This window comes from Dermacentor andersoni, chromosome 8 (assembly GCF_023375885.2).
Source record: "Dermacentor andersoni chromosome 8, qqDerAnde1_hic_scaffold, whole genome shotgun sequence".
Classification (NCBI taxonomy): Eukaryota; Metazoa; Arthropoda; class Arachnida; order Ixodida; family Ixodidae; genus Dermacentor; species Dermacentor andersoni.
In genome coordinates this window covers 81,569,094-81,593,448 of record NC_092821.1, presented here as the reverse complement: position 1 = coordinate 81,593,448, position 24,355 = coordinate 81,569,094, and the positions used below count along the sequence as shown (strand labels likewise).

General features: G+C 42.9%; 2 protein-coding genes across 5 annotated transcripts in view; one reads left to right on the top strand and one right to left on the bottom strand.

Moving 5' to 3' along the window:
* The window catches only part of Nprl3 (GATOR complex protein Nprl3), a 32,048-nt gene extending 25,699 nt beyond the window's left edge, over positions 1–6,349 (bottom strand). Inside the window, exons 1-6 of one of the 2 annotated variants that reach the window (XM_055074922.1) lie at positions 6,132–6,349; positions 5,951–6,008; positions 5,808–5,849; positions 5,175–5,343; positions 4,711–4,864; positions 3,068–3,139 (exon numbers count right to left, since the gene is read on the bottom strand). In XM_055074922.1, the coding sequence (XP_054930897.1) occupies positions 3,068–3,139; positions 4,711–4,864; positions 5,175–5,343; positions 5,808–5,849; positions 5,951–6,008; positions 6,132–6,246 (610 nt within the window). In that variant the 5' untranslated portion in view covers positions 6,247–6,349. The remainder of the gene's footprint in view (positions 1–3,067; positions 3,140–4,710; positions 4,865–5,174; positions 5,344–5,807; positions 5,850–5,950; positions 6,009–6,131) is intronic. The other variant, XM_050185452.2, reaches the window with a different exon arrangement.
* Positions 6,350–6,579: 230 nt separating this feature from the next.
* LOC126538722 (ankyrin repeat domain-containing protein 40-like) lies at positions 6,580–24,277 on the top strand. Of its 3 annotated transcripts, none has more exons than XM_050185451.2 (6): positions 6,580–6,844; positions 8,039–8,187; positions 12,024–12,221; positions 15,408–15,550; positions 16,795–16,945; positions 18,938–24,277. In XM_050185451.2, exons 1-6 carry the CDS (start codon positions 6,714–6,716, stop codon positions 19,030–19,032), a joined length of 867 nt encoding a protein of 288 aa, XP_050041408.1. In that variant the 5' UTR covers positions 6,580–6,713; the 3' UTR covers positions 19,033–24,277. The 3 variants fall into 3 exon arrangements, with proteins under 3 accessions (XP_050041408.1, XP_050041406.1, XP_050041407.1); XM_050185449.2 differs by having other exon boundaries at positions 16,795–17,041; XM_050185450.3 differs by having other exon boundaries at positions 16,795–19,031.
* Positions 24,278–24,355: the final 78 nt, after the last annotated feature.

Below are 24,355 nucleotides of genomic sequence, written 5' to 3'. Positions count from 1 at the left end.
AATCATTTTCACAAGGTTTTGCATGACTACAGCTCCCGGCACATCACCACCTTTTGGCAACAGCATTCCAGGCACAGTTGCAAGCATGCCACCTTAGCACTGCATCAGGAACCCGAAAGTAAATAACAGAGAATGCTGCCCTTGAACTAAAAGAGGCCAAACCATTACTGCGAACAGAATTTACTGGCTCAACAGCCCAATATTTACAGTGCGATGGCATGTTACAGTGAATAAATCCACTGCGGCTAAGCAGCACAAGAAAACGCACACACAGGGTACATTGGACAAGACAGTGTACTGACTTTCAGTTAAAGTTTATTGCGACGTCCACAAATACATAGGCAGAATATGAGCACTGTCACACAAAAATAACAAACAACAAGCAAAAAAAACTGAAACTCATGATGCATCCAGCAAAGCCTTCCTTGGGCGACATGACTGAAGCCTGGCTTACACACTCATCACCAGCTTTTAATAAATGACAAGCCTCAGTTATCGATCTAGTTAGATCATTCTTGCCCTTAAACAACTCCGTAGTTTCCTGAAACTTAGGATAGCATTAGCACGAGCAGCAGTGCGAGGCCAGATGGGCTAAATCACTCTTTTTTTTTTTTTATTGCAGATCTATATATTGCTTCCCACATGACAAAGGCATGAAATAGATGAGGCTTGTTGCACACCTGACAGAGGGTTTCACATGCTTCCCCACACAGCTGCTCCGTGAGATAGTCGCATCGTTTTCAACTTTTTGCTGTAATGCAAAGCACAAACTGCCCAAATGCAGAGGGGCTGAGAACAGGGTCCACGCTATAGCGACTGGCCACCATTTAGAAACCATGCGAGAAGTTATGCACATATGGGACGGCTGTCTCTACACATGCAGGTGATGGTGCACGGGCCTGCGTTTCCTTGACCATACTTAACTATATTTACAAATCATTTACAAGCGGACACAACACAGTGCTCGGGATAGCCTGCAGCCCTTCACCAGATGACTAGTAAAACCTTCATTCAACACATGCACACAATTATTTGCCGCAGACACACAAAAAACAAATGGCATTCTTCACAAGCTTACATTGTGCTAACACATAATTAAGAAGTGACTTTTCGGGTGGGGTGAGTACACAGAGCAAATATGTTTATTATTACACTTTTTTCCCTAGGCAGCACAAAGGTGAACTTCAGGCCAAGACACCATTCCTTGAACATCTTGAGAACATCTGTGGCCTTGATGTTGAGTTCAAACTTCTCCAAAGACAGCAAGTAATCTTTAATGTACCAGTACACTCTGAGAGCTAAACCACTTGAGTTGCACTCAATAGACCTGTTGACACCACTGAAGATACTGCTCAAAATGGGTGCCAATTTAAAGGGGCACTAAAGATGAATACTAAGCCAACGTGGACTGTTTAAATACCATTCCAGAAACCTCACAATGCTTGTTTGATGCTAGAAAAGACTTTTTTTGCGAAAAAATTGCATCTGAAGAGTCCGAATTGCAACTTAAATCTCTGGCCACCTTACCAGGAAGTGGTGACACTGAAATAAGCCATCACAGCCCTTTGTTGCCATCGGTGAGCAAAGGAGGAGGAATAAACATTTATTGATGAGAAAAAAAGAAATGGGGGAAGGGAGCGGATCAGGGTGGGTGCCCCGGTGAGTAAAATGATGGCCAAAAGACGGTGTGGTACAGTTTTTTTGTACAAAACGTAAATGTTCGGCCATGGAGAAACCAAGTCAAGACAGAGCAGTGAATGTGCCGCTGCAACTGCTTTTGGTCAAGTGGCATGGATTGTTCGGGCATTTTGCGACATACATGGAAGTTAAATTCACTGCTATTTGCAGTTTGTGAGAGTTTCGCAAGCCAACAAAACCAGCGCGGCATTGCGCCATAACAAAACTACTGAAACGCGAAAGCACGGGCAGCGAAGATTTGAGTGAAAACAAAACCTTACTGCCCGCATCGTAGTCAAGGGTAATGACGTAAAGTCAATGAAGCTTTTTTTTTTTTTTTTTAAGTGATATAGAACTGTACAAGTAGCATTTTTTCTTTTTTTCATCTCATAATGCAATACAATGATGTTTTTATTATGAGCGGTTGAGCACTAGTAACAAAGTTTAAATGATGAGTGCCTTTGTCATCAGGCAAGTACTTGAATGTGCCAGGGAAGTCTCTAATCGTGTCCTGTATTTATCTCAATGACTTGATTATTAAGGCTCTGTTTACAATAATATTGATGCCTTGGAGATTCTGAAGCACTAATCTATCACTTTAGCTTGACTTAATATTTGCCATTAGTGTCTCTTTAAACCCCATGCAAATCCCAGACTCCTGCACGATGAAACTGTTGGCCCGTCCAACCGAGGCAGAATTTGAACCAAAACTAAGCAACTTTGAAAAAGCTTCAACAAGCACTCCGCACTTTTGCATAAAGACAAGCTTGTCATTCTCTTCTGTAGTACACTTCTTAACAGACTTCAAAAGCTCAGTATGCGGTATAGAATAAAACAGGTCCTCCATTTCAATAGACATGGCCTTGGAAGTCTCCCGGATTGTGCTCCCTAAGGAATTCCACTAACACATTGAAACTATATAACAGGAAGGGATCCTTGACTTCTACCGAGGCCAAATGCAATGGCAGGAAGCTGGAAACATGGTGTTGTCAAGTGCCTCTTCTCAAAACTATGGCTCCAAGGGGCACCCCAGTTTTATATCTCTTAATGATGTAGAGCACCTGTGGTTTCACTTGCTTAGGTTTGCATATGGATGCCGCTAGGTTCTCTAAATTACTGACGCTTAAGCACTGTCATTGCCTGCACCTTCACCTTCGCATCCACAAGTTCGAAGTTCTTGTCAACTGCATCACGTGCCTTTTCTGAGAATGCGCTTCCGGAAACAACAAAGAAACCCTCTTCGTCCAGTTTCAGTCGTGTGAGCCCATCCGATAAAAGGTGATAAACCACAGGACCCAAAGACAACTGCCTTTTCCTTTTACCATTTGCCTTTGCAGCTACATCAACACATTATTTGTCAGCTGTGCAACAGGCCTCATCTATTCCCTACCTTTGTCACGTGGGAAGTGATATATAGGACAGACGGGCAGGTGCCTGAACAAACGTTGGGCCAAGGACGCGCCTGCAATAAAAACAAGCGATTTAGCCCATCTGGCCACACACAGCCGATCTCAGTGCCAGCTTAAGTTTCAGGAAACTACGAAGCTGTTTAACCCCTTGAGCACTTTATTTCTTTGACGACAAGTGACCTTATTTCGCTTCTCTTTTATGGCACATTTTCAAACATCAATTTCTCCAAAACACTAACAAAGTGTCTTAAAAAAAAAAGAATTCACTTCACACTTTACGCTGCAAACCTCATTTTATATCTTTACTAAACAATATAAATGCTTTTTATTTTACTTTATTATTTACGAGCTACTGCAGGGCAAGATGTGGCCCAAGCAGGAGTGGAAAATCGTTCAGTACGTAGACTGTGTCTGTTCGTAACAGAAAGTTACAAAAATGTGGCTAAACAGAACAAGTAATATTTCAATAAAGTATACCTGTACTAAGCAATCTCAAAATGTGTCGTTGCCGCAAACGGCACAGTCTGAAATGAGGAAGAGGCTTTACATTACAGTCCTTCAAGATCAACTACTATGCGAAGCAAAGTTCAGCACCAAAGCAAGTTTTTCACCCATTCTTCTTCTGCTAAGGCCGGTCACAAAGTGCGTGAAATTTTATGAAGCTCCTTTACCAGATGGCTTGCACCAGGCCCTGCGCGACCCACAGGCAAGCTGTCAGTGGAAGATACCATCTCTGAATAGCTCCTGCCAAAGGGCACCCAAAGAGTGCAATTCCACGAAGGCCATTTTTGAGCGCTAGCAAAGTGCTGTTATCTATGCAGTACAAGTGAACGCATTCTGTTTGTCCAAATCGTTTTGAAAACAGATACATTGCCGTGGACGAGCTGAACTCGTTTAAAGCAAAGTTTACCAGTATCGCGCTGACGAGAGCTAGAAAGGGTGAGAGAGAGAGAAACGGGCTGGGAAAGGCATAGAGGATGAACTAGGCCCATCCAATGCGCTTAAGGGGTTAAGGATAAGCATGCTCTCACTAAATTGATACTTGAGGCTTATTATATTATCAATGCGGGTGATGAGTGCATAAGGCAGGCTTCGATCATGTTGTCGCCGAAGGAGGTGGCTTTGCTGGATACGTTACCACTCCCTGTTTTTTGCTTCTTGCTTGTCGTTGATGTTTTTATCTGATAACAGTGATATCCTGCTCATGTGTTTGTCATATTTATATATATACATACATGCCAACAAGCTTTAGTTGACAGTCAGCACCCCATTTTGTCCCATTTTTCCTGAGCACATGCTTCCTTGCGCTGTTTAGCCACAATGAATTAATACCAACTAGCTCAACTTTCAATGCTTCTGCAGAAGTGTTGGCTATGTCAGATCGCAGTAAGTAAGGCTTGCATGAGAATGTACCACCTCTGCAGCCCACCCCCCCTGTCTCTAAAGAAAAACAACCATTTTTTAAACACATTCTTTTAGATGAATTTGACTGATCAATTGATTTCCGATACCATTGCTGACGCTAAAAGGCACCTTGAAAGAAAGCTCTCTGACACCATGGACAGTGCCAACAAAAATCACCACAAGCAGCTTTATAAATGAAGGAAACAAGTAGAGAGCTCACCTTCAGGCATGGCCACAGTGTCGTCATGGGCTCGCAGCATGCCCTTGAGCTCATAGCTAAGATAGTTGCAGCGATTCTCTTCAGAAGACAGGGCTATCGCAATCTTGTGCGTGAAGTCGTGGTAAAAGTTGACAATGTCGTGACTGGCATAGGCCTACACAGAGCGCGCAAGAAAGATGTGAAAGAACTATTGAAGTTTGTGCAATGATACACTGCGATGAGTAGTCAGAAAGCAAGCACCAGCACACAGTATTATCGACACCTCGACGACTAGTCAACAAGCAGGTGAAGTTGCAGTACATTGGCCACCGCTTTCTACACTGCATACATACCAATTTTTTTTTTTCTTTCTTTCACTGCTTTTTGCGTTGCATTCCCAGGTTGCCATTCTGTTACAATGTTGACATCTCTCACTAACCAAGAACAAGTCCGCATACATTCAGATTCGAACATATTAGCTATACCTTGAGGGCGAAGACGACATTGAACATGAGAAATGTCGAAGTCTCCCGCTTCGAACACAGCTGGACGGGGTGGCCCACAAACCGTACATCATTCACCTTCAGTTCAAACTTTCTGTTGCAGAGTTCACTCTTGGTGGCAAAGAGGTTCGAGAGGGCTTTGTCCGAGATTCTGCCACGAGACAAGAAGAAAACATTTATCACCTAAATTTGCACAGCAAAAGATATGTTATCTCAACAAAGCTTTTAAAGCAAGGCAAGTGAAAGGCCAGAGATTTCGTTCAAAACACATTGCAAAACACTAAAACATTCACAAAAGATGGAACGAAGCACCTGTGTGCCTATGCAGTAACTGCCTCTTGAGAATTTTATTCAGCACTTATCAGCTCTTCTTGGTATGAACGTGTATGCTACACTTATACGAAACACATTTAAAATTCATGTGTCATCAAAAAGAAGAAAGCAAATACTGCCAAGTGCTTGTAGATTTTCACAATTCAATTAAGTTATCTTTAAGTGTTCGGCATGTTAAAAATTGTAAGTGAAACGTTCCAAAGCTGGCCTAAACATCGCAGTACGATATTCATGCATTTCAAGCATAACTCACAAGGGCAGTGCGCCTTACAATATACTTACAAAACTAAGTTCTTGTCGGAAATCTCAGAACAGCTCCTGGCTCTGAAATGAGAAATTAAAAGAAAACCATAACGTCAGGTTTGGTCAGAGAGGGGAGAGCAGGAATAAATCCGTTCGCGACGGTTGCAAAGTTTGGTTCGCACCTCGTTATATTCAGCGTGTCTTCGTTCACAGCGAGCGAGTACGGGTTGGTCCGCTTTCCTGAAAAAGTGCACATTCGAGTGCATAAATACTCCACGTGGTCTTTACAAGTGCATGCGCAACTGACGAACACGCTTAAAAACAGCTGCTGCCGCCGCCGGCATTGCAGGTCATTTAACTCACTGTTGGCATGCGAGTCACTTTCCGTGTCGACGGCGTACGGGTACCGGAAGAGAAGCCGATCACCTTTACTGCCTGATTTAACTAAGTATACACCTAAGGGGCTAGCTTCATCCATGATCAGGTAGTGACTTTTTGAGTACTCCGAGGTGTCATCGTTTCAAAAACACACCTCCCAAAGCGGCCTCAAATCACGTAAGCCGACGCCAAAGTTTTTAGAAAGTAGTCCCACGTGATGACAGTGGAGCGACACAATGTTTGTTGACGTTCAGGACAATTCAACCTGCCCTTGCTCAAAAACTTTCCGTTATGTGTAGCACATACATACGCCGTATTATTTGTCTTAAGTGGCTTCGCATTATGACAACCCATTGCAATCATGCGACGCTGTGATTTCGCAGAAAACTTCCGAACTATTTTTTGCACGCGGACGTTCAATGTGCAGCGCAGGCGAAACTTGTATCTGCTTGTGCTCGTATCGCAGAGGCATCAAAAAATCCCGCCGGGCGGTACCGTGGTGTTTTTGGCTGGGGTTTCTCTAATCTGACCGCCGCGACGGATTCCTTGACAGCCTGCATCCAGCGCATGGAGATAAACAAGGCGAAAATTCTCGAAGAGAAACTTCGAGAAGCGGCATGCTACGGCGACGAAGACAGCGTGATCGCGCTCATCGAGCGGAACGTACGCGTTAACTCACAGCACGACATTAATGGATGGTGAGTTATCTAACGAATGCGCAGTGATGTAGTTCTCAGGGTGAGGAGACTTCTAAATTTGTTCATAGAGAATGATCGAAAATAAAAAAGCCAGTAATTGCGGTCTCCTAAGCGTGCGTCTTCTGTGCGATGCTTTCGTGCAGCGCCATGAAGCCGACCGCGTGTTTTGCAGGGGCGTCAACCTAACGTACGGTTATGATAATTACCTATGCCGCAATCTGGAGTTCACGTATATATTCGTTCGCTTACATTTGTTTGCTCGGGCTGTGTGTTTACATCTGTTTGTTTCGCCCTGAAGTAATGATAAATTTCACCTGACTCTTTTGTGGGGGCGGTTGACATACAAGTGCACCTTTGCCACGTTACTTTCATGTGGAGCAAAGAAGCTGCTCTACATAGAGTGGGCGGAGGGCGCAAACGTGCTTATAAGTAGAACTGTGAACAGGTGGTTACAATTCTTCTTCTTCGAAGGCTGCATGATTGTGTACGTTACTTTCTCAACCATGATGCTACATATGCGCGATAAATGAGTTTGTTAGCTTTGCTGTTGACTATAGGATTATATAAACTTGAAATGAAATATTGTTTTTGTTATGCTGAATAGCAGGGCTATCTGTGCAACGTAGTAATTAGGCGTGCTGCTTATTGAGGGAGATTCTGACGCTAGATCAATTAAGGAATAAATTTGTGTACCTTCCATGTACAAGTGATTGTTTGCATTAATTAACTGAAAACCGTACATTAGATATAGTTGCTGGCTATTTAGTAAAATTGTGATGTAAACATAACTCAAGAATTAAACTTGCGTGCTTACCGCATACCACTTATAACAGCTATTCTTTATCTGCGTAGTTTCAACATTGGCCTCATTGCTGGCATCAAATAACTGAAATGGTACACGTATGTCCATGGTTCCATGCTATACGATTGCACTTAGTTGTTTCATTCCATTGTCTTTACAAGCGTACAAATATGGTGTGTCATAAATGCTGCCTATTTGAGAGCATGTTGTACTTTTTTGTAGTGTTGTGCTTGGTATTCAGCCAGTTTTATAATAGCTTCTATTTAATCGACTTAAACATTTCACTGTTCATGCCTCATAATTATTGCGACATACCAATTATAATCTTCCCTTGGCAAGGAAAAACATTTGAAATGAAAAATCACATGGCTTCTTCGATGCTATGTTTGCAGGACACCGCTGCACTGGGCTTGTAAGAGGGGTCACATTGCCACTGTGCGGTACCTGCTCAGCCAAGGTGCCGATCCCACCATAACGACATTCAAGGGAGAGACACCAGCCGCACTTACTGACAACGAAGACATCAGAGCGTTGCTTGGAGGTGAGCCCTATGTGCACACGGTGGACCATAAGTGTTTCACAGTATGGTCCACTGTTAAAGGTAACACAGCTATTATTCTACCAGAAATCATCGTTGAGATAGGCACAAAGTCCCGCAGGCAACTTTTTGTGTGCCGTAAATATTCGCTCAATTGATTGTATCTGCCAACTTAAAAAAAAAAGACATTTTCAGTAAAGGTGAAGAAATTATCTAGTTGCCTTCATTAGTGGTTAGGTTCTCCCTTTAACAGTGTGCCATACTGTACATAGTCGCAATTATATGAAGCCAACAGACAAGGAAAGCGTAGGAAAAAAATTACTTTCTTTTTCATTGAAATGTAGAAATGATAAAGTAAATAGAAAATGAAATTGGGCAATATAACATCTTGCCATAGGTGGGAACTGAACTCACATCTTCGAATTACGTGCGTGATGCTCTTAGCAATTGATGTACCGCTGTGCAATTTTCCCAACCACATTCACGGGTATTACATGTGCATGCTAGATCTAGCCCTGGAAGTGCTAGTCAGCACCACAACTTCTGGCCATGGCAAAGGATGCAGAACATCCATAGTACATGAACTTAGGAGAAGGCACTCCAATAAACCTTCATATGCCACCTGACCTGAAGGCATCGAAGCTTCCAGAATTCGAGACCCTCTGTACTGTACAATGAGATTTCGCGGCCATGAATGGCCATCGTCATAGGTACTAGGAAGAATTTCTGCAATGCATTGCAGTTTAACTATACTTCTTGGCAGTATACATGTTAAACCTCGTTATAACAATATCACATGCAACGTAAAAATCCTTTTGTTATATCCACTATTCGTTATAAGCATATGTGTTACATGCTGACCTCGGCAGCTAGAAACATTGTAGGTTTGCCTTGTTATATATCTGATAAATTATGCCTGTGTTGATTATGTAGAGGTTGGACTGTTGTGCTAAGAATTAAATTATGGCTTTTTACATCCAAAGCATAGTCTGGCTAAGAGAGATGTCATAGTGGGAGGCTCTGGAACCATTTTGACCACCTTCAGTTCTTTAACAGGCACCTAAATTCAAGTACACAAACGGTTTCATGTTTTGCCTCTGTTGAAATGCGACCACCATGGCCAGGCATGGGACCCTTCACTTTGCGCTCAGCAATAGCCGTGTCATATCAGCAGAGCCACCCTGGCAGACTCTGAAAAAGTTATAGAATATTTTATAACTTTGCACATCAGTGGCTATAATTTGATCTGCTCACCTGTAAAGCATTTACAAATTTCACTGGATGCATATTTTTGCTGTTTTCACATTTGTTATGCAAGCAGCCACTTAGACCCGCCAGCTTGAGTTATTGACGGAAACTGAGGTTTGATTATTGTGGCTACAAAGCATGCTGTGCACAAATTGCATTGCATGTCGTTTGCTACAATATGCACATAATTTTACTTTGTTTGTGTCTTCGTCTATTTTTGTTCTTGCTACTAATAAATAGTAGGTTCAATGAAAGATTGCACTTAGGCTAGTTAGTTCTTCATAGATGCGAAGTTGTGCTGCATAGCTCTCAGGATGCATAAACTAAGAAGCGCCATCATACACACATGATGATGGAGAGACCAATAGCTCTTTTTCTCGCATTCACAAGCCAGAATATATAGGATATATGTCTATGAAAACTAAATAAAAAACTTAACAAGAAGGCAAGAAATGTGAAAAAATGCATGCACCTTCAGAATCAGTCCTGCTTCTTGGCTTTGTCTAGCTGAAGTGACATTATTTCTTGGTCAGCCAGTACTACTGAACATGTGCTGATACATGTTCCAAATGCACTAGAGAACATCTGAAAGCCTTGTCTCCCGCTTTCATTATTTTCGCGCATTGCAGCCTGTTTAAACAATGCAGTATAACCGCACTAGTGCAACGTGCACAAATGTTTCTGGGTGATTGCAGTTGTTTACACCGATTGTTGTTATCTTTCCATGGGGCCTCATTGACACATCAACCAGCTTGGCCCATGTGTCATTGACCAGTTTGGTCGATTGGATATTTTACGAAATCTTGTCTGAAAATGTAAACAAAAATTGGCCTATGCTAATTACTTTAATTAGGATAATTAGTGTATCGCAGGCAAAATGGCCTCTTCGCCACTGTAAGATGTCTCGTAATCAACATCAAGGTCCTCTGAATCAAGCTTTATTAGACATACTTAAATTTCTTCATTGTTCAAAAGACACGCAAAATTTCTTTTTTTTTTTCTTTTTTTTTTTTTTTTTGCTGGTCCACCATGCTGGTAAACAGGAGACACAAGCAACGCCGACACGTAAGCTTTGTCATGCCATTGGCTCGCAACAGGCTCCGAGACTGTACAGCTTTTCCTTGAAGTCATTGTGTGGTCTCGTGATGTGGTCTCACATCAGCCTGGCAAAATTCCTGGAGGAGAAGGGCCTGGCGTAGCGCATAACAGCACTGCTTGGCTAAATGACACAGTGCATAACACCGTGTTGTGAATCGCTGTCGCACATATATTTCTCTGTACTTTGAGCACTCCTTTTTTTTAATATTCATAGCCGTGTATTTATAGTTATATCCCCTTTTCACTCTTTCATATTTTCTTTACGTCTATTTTATTGTAACTTTCCCCTGCCCTATCTATCTTTTCTCTTAGCCTGTATCTTTTTCACAGCTGCGGACCAGTTCGGGTGTCAACTAGGAAGTGAGACAGTTACGACGTGCATGGTCCTTCATTTCCTTCTTCCTTTTGTCCTTAATACAAGAAACCACCACTACTACTATAAAAAGCAAAACTTGTCGTACAATTTTAATTTATCCACTTCTGTGTAGATGGCGCAATTAGCTTACGAATGTTTTACCTTCACGAATTGCCTCGGAAACGGCAGGAAGGGTATGGGAAACATGACACAGTTTTGCTTGGCCAAAGGCATGCATTGATGCCAAGACATGTATACGTGGGCGCGGCAATTGATGGGTTAAGGGGTCGTCACTGTGTTGCATGGGTAGTATACGGAGGGGTAGGCTGTGTGGGATAGTGCGGCAGCCGCAGTAAGAGCGCATGGCTGGTCGAAGAGAAGCTGCACATATTCTTTCAGATTTTCAACTTATAAGTTAAATCACACAGACTATGTGTAGAGTACGAGCGTCTAGTGCTTTTCTGTCTAAGCCTATATGCAGCAAATGAGTAATGGAGATTGGGGGTAAGTAGTGTGATATACTGGTGTCACATAACCTCTTCTGATTGCGATCAGGTCTAATCCGGATCAGATTACTTGATTGCGACCAACAATGACTGCTGCTACACGGTTGAACGATTCGGATCCAGATCCGGATCCGGATCCAGTTTGGCCGAGGTCAACCTGGTGTACCTATTGTCGTTAGTGGGGTCCATAGCACTTATAAAACTTGCCTGATAAGCTGAAAAAAATTGCAACATAAATGCTTTTATTTCTGTTCAGGAAAGTATTATTTTGTTTGTCGTTATGGGTAGGGCTATTATCGTCTGCTGATTGTTGGAAACTCTCAGGATTCAGAACTACATGGTGATCCGCGTACAATTGCGATCAAGAGGCTCGATCACAATGCACAGGTTGCGATTGTGTGGATCCGGTTCAGACCCGATTGCGATCAAAAGCGACCGTGCGACACCAGTATAAAAAGCAATTAGGGTTGTAGGAGGCTACTAATCCAGCCCCACAATCACTGCACAGTTGATATTTTTAAGTCCACAGAAGCTGAAAAGCTGTTCCCGTTTTCCTTTTTCTTTTTTTTTTTCTAGTTGAAACAGTACTTGATACAACCTTACCAGAAAGCCTGTGTGTTTCTACCATGCAGAGGTTGGACAGGGTGATGCAACCAGCTCAACTCCAGCGCTGCCAATCACCCCTCACTTTCTGAGTCACCCCACCATCGAGTACAAGGTGGACCTCTCGGAACTCTCACGAAGCACCAGAAACGTCGATGCAGACCTTCCGGGAAAGCACAGCCTGCCCCACGACAATGGCCAGTCAGATTATTCTAGCGGCCATCAAGGTATAGCACCACTATAGTCACGCGACTGGCCGGAATTGCAGCAGCAAGTGCCGCTCACAAGAAACATGTGCCCACTCTTTCTCAGAGGCTAGCGGGCTACGTTGCTTATAACCGCCAGGCCGACTGCACGCTCTTGGAAGAGATGCTAAAGAAAACTATTAAGCCGAGTTAGATCAACAGTTATTTGCCTAAAAGTCTGTCAGTGTTTTCTGTGTGCCAGTATGTGACTTTGTTGTAAAGAAAATAGCCACAATGCTGCTGCACCTCATTTTAAATATCACCCACGCCAAAATGGATGAGTTTACATAATCTGTGATCTCCCTCTGTGCCACTCTGTTAATCGCTCAGTTCTGACATCACACGAGAGGTTCCATTGTCCAAAATAGGTGGTACCACTTCAATTTTCCATTTTCGTCATTTTCTTGCTTACAAAAATTCTGTTCTCTCTGCAAATGTCAAATTCATAGCTGTGGAAACTTACCCTTTCTTAATATTCTCCTTTAGTGTCCCTTTGAAGGCGTTCCTTCTGTTGCCCTAAGTTTAAACTCCCAGGCGAATGGTGGAGGTCTATGGTGGAGGCACAGAGCAGCCCGTACACTTTCGACAAAGGCTGTACTTGTGCCAGCGAGTCGCCTTGTCATAGTCTCCCTTTCTTTCATTCTCCTCACTATTCTTTGCCTGATAGTGCAAGTTGTGCTGCTAAGCTGACAGACATGGCGACACTGACATGTTAACATGAAACACATGCGAATCTTTGCACTGTGTATGTTTCCCATTTATGTGTCAGTGTCCCTGTGTATGTGTGTGTGTCACCTGAGTAGTGCAACTAGGCGCAACTCACATCATCGAGTCATGCCAAACCAGCTACTGTATAAACTGGAATCTAGGTCAAGATTTTTTTCTTGAAAAAAAAAAAAAAAACGGAGGTGAAGTCGCCCTCGTCTTATAAGCAGCCTTTAGCTCAATGTGAGTTACCTGGCCAAGTCAAGGTCAGGAGTCGACCTATATTGTGGGTTATACAGCACGCTATGTTTCATACATAACAAACAACACTTCGAAAGCTAGAGAGATTTCTCTCACTGCTTGCTTCCGTGACCAAAAAATTGCGCGACACACTTGAAAAACAAATATATGGGCATGCGCCATTTATTTCTATGTAAAATTATAAGTCTCATGCACTTAAGTTGCAAAACATGACTTATTTATTACACGAAAGGCATCAAAAATCTGAACCCATTTGCTACCAAACGAGCACATTGGCACGTTTCTGTGACCACCAGCCACAGTACATCTCTTACGCTCACGACCAAAACATATTATGCTGCCTACTAGAAACACAGATGTGAACAAGTAGTATGCAATCTGGTGTAAATGTGCGTCCACAAGTTGTAGTTGATATATATGGTAGTTATTCTGCAGGAAACATTGCTGATCAAAAAAGAAACTTTGCTGCGAAATGCGCAGAGTGCGTCATCTATGACCACGTTGCCCGCTGTCTATAGCCTTCTATGACTTGCATTGCCCGCTATGTATGAGACGAGCTCCTGTCAAAGCACTTCTAATTGCTATTCGTGCCCTCCCCCCCTCGCCTACCTTGCTCAGGCATCGCTGTGGCAGGAATCATTTCATCTTATGAAGTGGAGAAGAGCCCACTGCCTGTTAGGCAGAAACTAAACCCATGTCTAGAAGTATTAGCTCAGTAAAAGATCCCACTCTGTTTCCTTATTCACCCTCCTTCCTAAGTCTTTCTTTCTTCTAGTGCTAATATGTACTCATGAGTATTAGCTCAGCCAGCCGTGGTGCGTGTTCGCCACTAGGGCTGGCACTTCAGTGCTCATGCTCTCGAGGAATGGTGAGGAGGTGAGTTGAGCCGCAAAATCAGGACAATCCCTCGCCTAACTTATTTTCAAAATTCTTTATACTATTGTGGTGTGATTTGTGTCATTTGTCTGGAGGCATTGTTAGTGTTAGCCGTCGACAGAGAATGGCATGCTTTCGATAGTGGTCTTCTACTGGTTTTGTTCTTGATCAAGGTGTTTTGCCTCGTACATCAGTGTAGTTGTGCAGTCATGTTCAATACAAGCTGCAGCACGCTGCCTGTGGTCAAAGGCACTCCAAGACTGCATGGTGGCGCCAACATATATTTCATAAGTACAAGTAATTGGAACAGTGTTTAGTACTTTCATTTCTCATGTGTCAGTGCCATCATGCAGTGTAGCGAGTCCCCTTCGACCTCTGACATTGTGTTCAGTTCATATTGAATGCAACTGTATGTACATAGCACATCTGTGCAAATGTCCTACCTTGTAGCAGTGTTACTGTGTGTTGGTGCAGTCTTCTTTGTCTGTGCACCTGCCAATCACAGCTGTGCACTCTGTAATGATTGATGGCATGTTCATTTCCACTAAACCACCGGAGTGCCTCCTTTCTGTATGTATGCAGTTCACAAAGAGATCGTGATCAAATGGAACTGACTGGTGCCGGCAGGCAGTCAGATTGCTGTGAACTGAACTTCAGTGATAAAATTCTTTATTGAGTGAACTTATGCCTACAATAGGAAAGTACAACTAGTACAACTAGGCTGCAATAGTAGGTAATACTGACAGCACACTCAGAGGTCATCAGATGAAATGAGACATCTTTAAGTCAGCATGGACTTATAGGCGAGCGCCTAGCCAGGGGGGAGGGGGTGCCCATTGGGCACAAGACTCCCGCCCCTCTTGTCCCCTCTTGAAATTTCTGTAGAGCAGGATTCTGTCTGCCTGGCCACCTTTTCTCTCTCCCTCCCTCCGTCCCCAGTTAAGTGGGTGCCCTCCTAAAAAAAGTTCCTGGCTCTGCCACTGTGCATTTTAGATCGGCGAGCGTGACAATTTGAGAATTTACATTGTACATCACTGACATAACATGTTTTAATCTCTAGTACCTTCAAGAGTTGTCATTTATTTTTATTGTTTTTTTTTTAATGATTGTTTTAGCTTGCCCATATATCTGCCTCACCAGGTGAGCTTCCATAAAACACTCGATTATGCTGTCATCAAGCAGACATTACAGATGCATTGAGTTGCTTTTCCCCTCATGAAAAAGATATAACATGACAAACTGTCTTCTCTTATTTGACTGAGTACAGGTTTCTTAGGTATGTGATGCGGCAAGTGCTGAGGTGAGGTCTTTCTCTTACACTGACAGAAGAGACAGACCTTGTGCTCAAAGTGAGGATCGCATACCTTGACGATCCGGACTTCATCGAGGTGGAGCTCCCAAGGACAGAGCTGACATTCGCCAACCTCCTGCGTACCTGCTGTGACGAGCTTTGTGCTGATTTGAAGCGGGTCAGTTGTTATCACATTTTTCTGGTTATGGTCATTAACTGGCCTGCAATTGCAATCCTTTCGTCTGCTTTTATGGAAAAGTCAGAGCAAGCATTTTTTTTTTGTGTCGAAACTATTAAGAAAGAATGCTCAGATTGCCATATATTTTATGCCTTACAGCATGCATTCATAAAAGTCTGGCGTTTGCTATCATTATGTGCAGGAATTTTTTTACTCTCAAGAGTCAGCTATGTGCGAGATCTTTGCCACTTGCTGGCGCTCTATGGCTGTCACATGAATTAGATGGTATGGCACAACTTTCGTAGACGGTGCCTCATTACTGTAGGTAGCTCTCTTAATGGCCAGAATGTCAGATCACTCCGTGACAGCTAGCACCGTGAGGTAGGAGCCAGCATACATGAGAATGCACAAAGATAGGCCTTGCAACATGTGAGGGGCGATATGCGACAGAGAGGGCAACACTTGTCATCCAGCTTGCTGCATAGATGCGCTTGCGTCTTTTTTGGCGGCAGGCTAGTGGCACAATTTGAGTGCGGAAAGTGGTGCAATTTCTCATTCGCCAGTATGTTACGCAAACTCATTTTCACTACCCATTCATCTCCCTCTCTTGGCTGCTGTTCACTTTCCTCTAGGTCATTTTTGTTATTCTGATAGACAGCCGGTGATCTCCTAGATATGTGTATTACATGACCTGCCAATTCCCTTCTGTCCTCATAATTGCAACTAGAATGTCATCCACTCGTGTTCAGTCTCCTTTTTCATGCGGTCATCTTTTTACCTCACAATGTCATCCTTAATGCTTTCTTTTAATTATCTTCAGATATGCTACACCAACCAGCATTTCAGCATTGAGTGCAGCATCTATGTTGACAGAATTCGGATGTTTCAAAGGCTTGTGTAAAGGCTATACTGTGCAATAGTAGTTCAGTCACATTTCCACAACAACCCATGTTTTTTTTTTCTTGAAAAAATTTTGTGTATTCAGTCGTGTTCTTTCATTTGAATATTACATGCTAAATTTCTTCCCTGCTGCTTACCGTTATAAAGCTGTGCGCCACACTCCTATTTCTATTAACCAGAATGGATACTATACACACATTCGAAATACATTCCTGATGCAGAGCGTTAAAATCTCAAGCATGCGTTTGATCTGCTGTTCCAAATGACTTGAAAAAACAATCTGCGAGTGTAATACCGTGACATCTGTGATCTCACCTCGTGTATTCTGCCAATGTTCCTTGCAGGTGCGCAAGCTTCGCAAGCTGCCCAACACCATCCTTCGCAAGGACAAGGAGGTGCAGAGGCTCTCCGACTACCAGGAGCTTGAACTGGTGCTGGACAACGTCCAGCCAAAGCCACAGCCAAGCCCAAATCCAGCTCTGCCCACTGTCTCGGGTGGGAATGCAAGCGTGGCCCTAAACCCTGTCGTTCACCTCGCTGGCCTCCTCTCGGGCGCCAGCTACAACTCGCCGCCGGGATACCTTCCCAACGGTAGCGGAGGGACAATGCCAGCGCAGAATGCGTTTGCCAAGTCGGCTTACTGTGTGAATGGAACCATCCTGTACTGAACGGACGGATGCGTGCGGCATAAAGCTTGGCATTGGCCTGCTCCAGGAGCGATATTCTCATTCAGTAGCTTTCGGAGGTATCACTTCCAAAGAATGCTAATTGGCTAAGCCAGCGGGCAGAGCATGTGACGCTGCATTTGACGCCATGTCACACAAGACTGAGTTTCCCTAAAAGGGATCAACCAGAAACCTAGCCCGATACCTAAAGCTCTGCACCTTGCAATTAACCAGTGTATGAGCACTCTTTAATAACGTGTTGGCTAGTGCTTGTAACAAAAACATTTCATGAGGGATGGCAGTGTGATATGAATGACATAATCTAGTCACGGCTGAACAGCATTCATATGCTGGCTTATAATAACGTATTGTGGGATGGTAAAGGCACAAGCCAGTCACAGTTGACCGGCACTTGTCTGCTGGCTAATCGTGGCAATAAATTCGGTGGCCGAGGCACTGGTCAGCCACGAGAGGCATGCACTCGTGCACCGACTTATCAGAATAAATGATGTGATAGTAAGGGTAGTGGGTGATAGTGTCACAATTTTCCCCTGCTTTTGTATTGGCCAGTCGCAGCAGTTCACAGCTTGATAGCCGAGGCACTGGCCAGTCGCAAGTTGCGTATAAGACGCTTTCTTTACACAGCCATAGCTGTCGAGGCTGGCGATCTTAGCGTCATTTCAAAGTGAACAGCCATCAAGTCTTGTCCGGTTGATGATGCGCGCTACGGCAGGATTGCCCTCATGGCTTTCAGCATGGCCAAAACTGTCTTTGTTTGCACGTGTGAAAACGTTGCCTGAGCGATGGCGGAAACCATATTTGAGATGTGTAAACACAATGGAGTAGCAATTGTTCTTGCCACCGCATTAACTTTCAGAAGTGCACTAATTATTTTTTTCTTTCTTTCGGTGGCAGACAGACAAAAATGTGCTCTGCAGGACAGCATCCATATCGTGAGCTTAGATAACTAGCAAAGTAATGTGCTGCTGTCAGCTTCAGTAAGTTGGGTCTCTAAGTATGTTCGGCAAGCTCTAGAAGCGCGAAAATCAGAGTAGTCTGCTGTCGAAAACACAAGTCCAATTTGTTGCCGAAAAGGCACGTACGTGTTGCGCGTAACTATGCGCAACACCCACTCACTAATGCTTTTATTTGTCTTGGTAGCTTTTGAGGCACTGAAAGATTTTGAGTTGGAGATGTGCTTCCGCATATTGCCTTACAACTTGCCCGCAAACCTGTTCAGACAAATGGTCCTGTGAGACTTAAGTGACCATTCTGTTTTCAACCAAACGTTATGGCCAGCTGTGCTCAAACTTGTACACGCACAATGTTTACATTGTGCCATTTGATATGAGAATTCATCTCTAATGCATGGGTTCTTCCTTTGTTTTTCCTCCGTATTTTAAAAACATTTCTCATGTAAAATTTCATTTTGTGCTATATGTGAATTTCAAACATTTTCAAGCATTATGCAATGGACCTAATCACAGTCCTAACGACTACAGGCTATCTGTAGCTAGAGATATAGGGCAAGATATTAGTCAAGGACAGTGGAATTGACATTACGTTAGCTTAAAGCGCAGAGCATATAAATTTATGCAAAGCAATTTTCTCTTCATCAAACAATATATGAACGCTATTCCTTGTTTATTTTTTATTTTATTTTTGTTTTATCGTTATTTTTTTCTGTTCCGAAGTCACCCCTCATACCATGTACGGGGTTCACGTGATGTGGATTATTAGAGTAAATTAATTTTGTTTCATTTTAGCCTACGTTTTGTCCCCAGCACCTTGACCGAGACATTTGTGGTATTTTCCCTTTCAGGCAACTCTATGCTGGAAAGTGGCGGAAAACTTGCTCAACCTCGAACTCTGTTCATAACAAATAGAGCACATAAAGGCTGTGGAACAACAGCATAAATATTAAAACAACCATGAAAGCGCTCACCTATAGCTGACGCCTACTCGATTGTGACTGAGTGCCTTCTCACTTGTGTCCTGCAGCTTGTCCTCACGTCATCTAAATCAACGAAATCTGGCTAGTCCAACTGGTAGTTTCTCAAACATTAAAGGGGACAGTACAGAAACATAGAATTTGAGCAATGTTGGTAAATTACTCTTCTGCGATACCAAAAAAGTCTACTTGTGCCATGAGTAGAGAGTCTAGGTAAGCCGGAAGAGTCATGAAATGGAAGGACAAGTGGCGATGCCGCTTTAACGCTCTCGCATCAGCTCACCATGGCATCAGTGATTTCGACGTCGTGTGTTGGGACCTATGTAACCTATTGTCTGGAATGAGGCACTGCATCCTATTCTAAAACAGTAAAAGGCTGAACTTTGCAAATTTCAAGAACTTCTGCAGAGCAACAACGGTCCCGAATGCGAGAAAAGTACATTGAAATCCGTGACGTCACGCCGATGCACCAACACTCGGGTAACGGCGCAAGATTCTCCAAACAGAGTCAGCCCACTATGATGTCATGGGTTTTGACAGAACCTGCTCCGGCCTGGTCAAGTTTTCTATCGGTAAAGGCAGACTCCCTTGTATCCCAAGGGAGCAAAAAAGGCTGAACTTGCTAAAATGCAATGAGAAAGTGTGGACGGAGGGTGTTAGCACATTTCCTAAGCCTCTGTTTTCATCAGTGTTTGATTCTTGTTATCTTTCTTTTTTTCATGCACAAGTAATAATTACATAAAGATATGTCAAACCTTGTTCGGGCCTATATCCACGATGGCTAGCAACAGGTTGAATGTTGAAGTGCATTATTGACTATGTTATTTATACTATATTACAAGTACAGAATATGCAGAAAGTTATTTCTGAAGTGAGTGATATGTACCAAATGAAAATTTTCTCGTAGAGGTGGTAAAATTATGCGTCAGTTTAATGTTATTGGGCACAAAATTCCTTACGACAGCAACCTTGAATTCCAATAACGTTCACCAATATTTGTTTCTGCAACTGGTAGAGTCAAGTATTCATAAGGTAAATGTTAAATTCCAGATGGTTCTTTCATTTTCCTTTTCCTTTTTTGTTTCTTTTTTTGGTCCCAAGCTGAGAATGAGGGCAGCTCATAAAGTATGCGTGGCTTAACAGTTTGAAAGTGCGTAAATTGCCAGGCACTGTTTTCAATTTAAACTAAGCTATTTCTGAGTAGGCAAGACAATTTTTCTGTTCGAAATAAGCTTATCACTTGTCTATATTTCAAGCCAGGCTGCAAGTGCTTTACACAGCACAGCATAAAAGCTGTGCTGTGTAGCGTCAGCGTGTCACAATATGTTGGCCATTCGGCGTTCGTGTGATTGTTTCGACCCATGACTGTTGCTCTCATGTGATAGGTTGTGATCCCAGACCCCAGCATATCTTCTGCCATGCGGCATGTTTTTGATTGTACATAAACCACACTAGCAACTTATTTTGTACATAGCATATCGGAGTTCAAACTATGCATGTCATGAATTTTTGTTTGTGATGTTTAGGTGGGTGTGTTTTGACGGATGTTTCAACCATGCTATTCGCTTTTGTATGTGTTTACTTGTGAAGCTGATGTGGGCTGTTGCATTCACAATTCTCAGGACCACTGACACTGACACCACAACTAACATGATGTGCTGTGCTGTGTTTGACTTAGTTTGCTCTGTCTAGCCCAAAGTTGACACATAGCTACTTACAGTGCAGGTCTTAAGCTGCTTCAACAATGCAACAATGGTATCCTGGATGCACTCTGGGCAGCTACCAGAAGAGTTTAATTTTGCATAGAGAATTTAGTTTCCCTGCCTCAGTCTTCCAGAAGGCTGAATGAACCATGAGGTTGTCAGACATGGTCCTTTTCAAGGCTGTGGCCAGAGCTGTATATCCTTTCAGGGAGAGTTTCGTGGAGCACTTTGTCGTGGCAAAAGTCTCGCAACTATCTCCAAGTAGTCTGGTGTCTTCGTAGTTGCTACCGCCTGTGCCGCTTGAGAGCGCATGTTACCTCATAGCACTGTTCTGTGCAGATAGTGACATTGGTCATTGCTCTGTGGTCGTCTAATCGCAGTGGTATGTTGGCAGAAGACTGCTGCCAAGCAGAAGTTCCATACGGACGATGCAAAACTCAACGACGACGACCGTCTCATAGCAACTGCTATGCATTCATCACTTGAGGTTCTTTCCTTTTTCAAACTAATGCTCATTTCAGCTAGTCACAAGGAAGAACCAACATTGCATAACTTTATTAAATGTGGCATATTTTTATGATAACCCGTTCGCCTCTCTACTGGAATTTTTTACACGACAGATAAGTTAGCACCTCTTCTGATGCTTTCTTACGAACAGACTGCATGACTGACTTCATTTTACTTTTACATTTCACTGCAGAGTTGTCTACTGTGTGTACAAACGTTATTCACTTTTGCCACAGCGAGAGATAAGTTGCCGGCATTTGCATTCTCACTTCTTGGCCTTGTTGGGCTTCATTTTCATTGTAAACTAGTGTGTTGTGGGCTCTTTGTATGCTGTCTCCAATATTTGCACAGAAAAGTGCCTTTCTTGACCTGTGTCACTTTATTGTGCTTTTATGTTCCAGCCGTGTTCCTAGTTGTTGTGAGTACGTGACATGTAGTGCAATGCAAGCTCTGTGTTATGCTAACAGCATTCCCTGCTCTACGTATAAACTCTTCTTTTCTGTCAAGAAGATATCGTTAGCTGTAGGTGCCATGTAGCTTTCAAGCATGGTCCAGCCTTTAACAATTTCGCAAAAGTTTTTCACCCTTTGAGAAAAAAATTATGTCAATGCCATCTGCACGAGAGCTGCACAACATTCCCAATGAATCAAATTCGAAGCGCAACAACAAATCTAATGATAGTGTTCTGTCTGGTAGCACAACACAGAATAAGAGACTGGAAAGGATCACGGACATCTTTTTTAAACCTCGCCGCCACCTGCAAACGCTTTAGGCATGCACAACTCTCTTTATGCATCCCTTTAATGTGGCCGGCGCTAGCTGAAAAATTAATGTTGTGTCAACAAAACGACGGAGTTATCACGGATGGACCATTCTTGAAGGCGCTAGCGTATGTTTGTTGGCTACATAGTCATTGTAGCTCTCGAGCCTTGTAGAGAAATGGCGCCTTTTTCTCGGTGACCCAGAGTTTATGAAAAGTAATGTAAATGCAACGTGTCCATTTGTTATAACAAAAGCAGGAGCAGATCGTGCAATCTCCGTGCGTGTTCTCATGCAAATGACGTGTAGGGATACAGCTGTCGGTGAAGCAATTATCCTAGCAGGTGAAAAGAAGGGATTTCGTACTACCATCAGCTGTTAGCTTTGCTTTTGCTTCTAGGGACCAAAACATAGGATCGATGACCGCAAGCACTGCGTCTTCTGCGAGAGGGTGCTTAGTGCTCCCTTTGTGTAACTATAATGTCTCCGTGAATAATGTGATGTTGCTCCGTACGAAAATGCGACAAAACCCTTGATAATGCGCATTGTGGATGTTTTGTGCCACTTGATTTTTTGGGATCACACCCGGCAATTGCCCGCGCATGTTCCGAGCTTGGTGGCATAGTGGTCAAACAGTTTGATAGTGCTGGCAAGCTGCTCTTGAGCACTAAAAACGCGTAGATTGCTTGCATCTGCTTTGTTAATGATGAAATGGCAACCACACAAAACCTTGTTTCCAATGTGTTTTGAATGTGGCATCACGTAGAATTGTTGCTTTCATTTCATGCTGCGAAATGATGGCACTGAAATTAGTGCTGAAACAACTCTTGGAAATGGCTGAATATTATATAAAGCAGGTGGGCAGCTAGTCCTTGTGTACGGCTGAGTCTTATTATAATTCAATTACATCTGGAAATAAAGAGCCTTTATTATATCCAATGTTCTTTTGTAACATGTTTTTATTATGTTCTATATTTGCTTGGATATACACAACAACATTCGCAATTGGGTCAGTGTGAAAGAAGCACAAACAAATGATGCTGAAACATGGCGTGTCAGCAGTGCTAAGTCACAAAGATGCACATGGCTTTATTGTGAACACAAAATCATGTGACACTATGTGACAGTAGTGGCAGCGGCACTATACACAGGCTGATCGTGCAGGATCAATATGCTGATTGTCCAATGTTTTGGGCTGGCCTAGCCAAGCCGTTGGCCAAAATATGAATACACATCCCGAATGTAAAGTTTTGTACATTGGATCACCCAGAACATGTTTGTAAAGTTGACATTACAGTAAAATGTTGTTTCAGGCCTGTTGGTGCACATCGGCTTCAAGTAAAACTGCGCGGTATAACGGGAACAAAGCGAGACATTGAAACGACGGGGACAAGCATTCATTCCTGTCATTACTGTGTCTTGCTTTGTTTATGTCGCATCGAATAGTTTTACTTGATGCCATTGCAATTTTCTCTTGCTTGGAATTCGCCATTTGTGCTACAGGAATATGTATCTTGAGCTGCGAGCAAACAAGTGTTGGCTACACTGGAAGCTCTGTCATATAAGTTCTAGTCTCTTTTCAAGTGATGTCAACTGTGGATTTGTAGGTAGGACTAATGTTAGGCCCTGTTGTTTAGTTGTCAACAACACTGAGTGCTTGTGTTGTGTGTCCCTTTCTTCGTCTTTTGCTGCACCCTAAGTTTCATTGCTGTAATACTTTTATTATTTGTTGCCAGTTCTAATGCAAATGAATTCTGCCATTCCAGGCTCTGTTAGAGTGACATTTAAATGTTGCAGAAAGTGAGGAGTTTAAATTAACCTTATCAGTTCAGCAATTCGCTGGCATAAATTGGCTACGTAATACAAACATTGGTATTGCATGGCACCTTGCTTAACGATGTACGACTGATTCACCCGACAACATGCGCTATTAATTGGCTGTTCTCAATGTCACACTAAAAAAAAGCCTAGTGAGATATCTGCTGCTGCTCACACTATACGAGAATAAAGGATGGTCGAGTATTTTAAAAGATAGCTGTCCCACTGTGTCACCTTTAACTTATCAGTTTTATGTGTCTCTTCCGGGGTACCATTGGAGTTGACTGGTCTTTCAGATGCTTCTTCACTTCCACTTGCAGCAGTGCAAATAAAAAGAAGAATTGACAACTGGCATGGTGAAACATCTGTACCAAAGTTCACTTTTTGTAGGCAACTTTGGCAATAAAGCATTTTTTCTTCACCAGCAGTGCATCTTGTTTAACGCTGCAGATGCAATGTGTGTGTATTGACACTATTTCAACCATCTCCAGGCATGACGTGC

Coding starts and splice junctions, on each gene's coding strand:
- LOC126538722 (XM_050185449.2), top strand. CDS start 6,714: ATGGAGATAAACAAGGCGAAAATTCTCGAAGAGAAACTTCGAGAAGCG. Junction 12,222..15,407: donor TTATTCTAGCGGCCATCAAG/GTATAGCACCAC, acceptor TTACACTGACAG/AAGAGACAGACCTTGTGCTC. Junction 15,551..16,794: donor TTTGTGCTGATTTGAAGCGG/GTCAGTTGTTAT, acceptor TGTTCCTTGCAG/GTGCGCAAGCTTCGCAAGCT.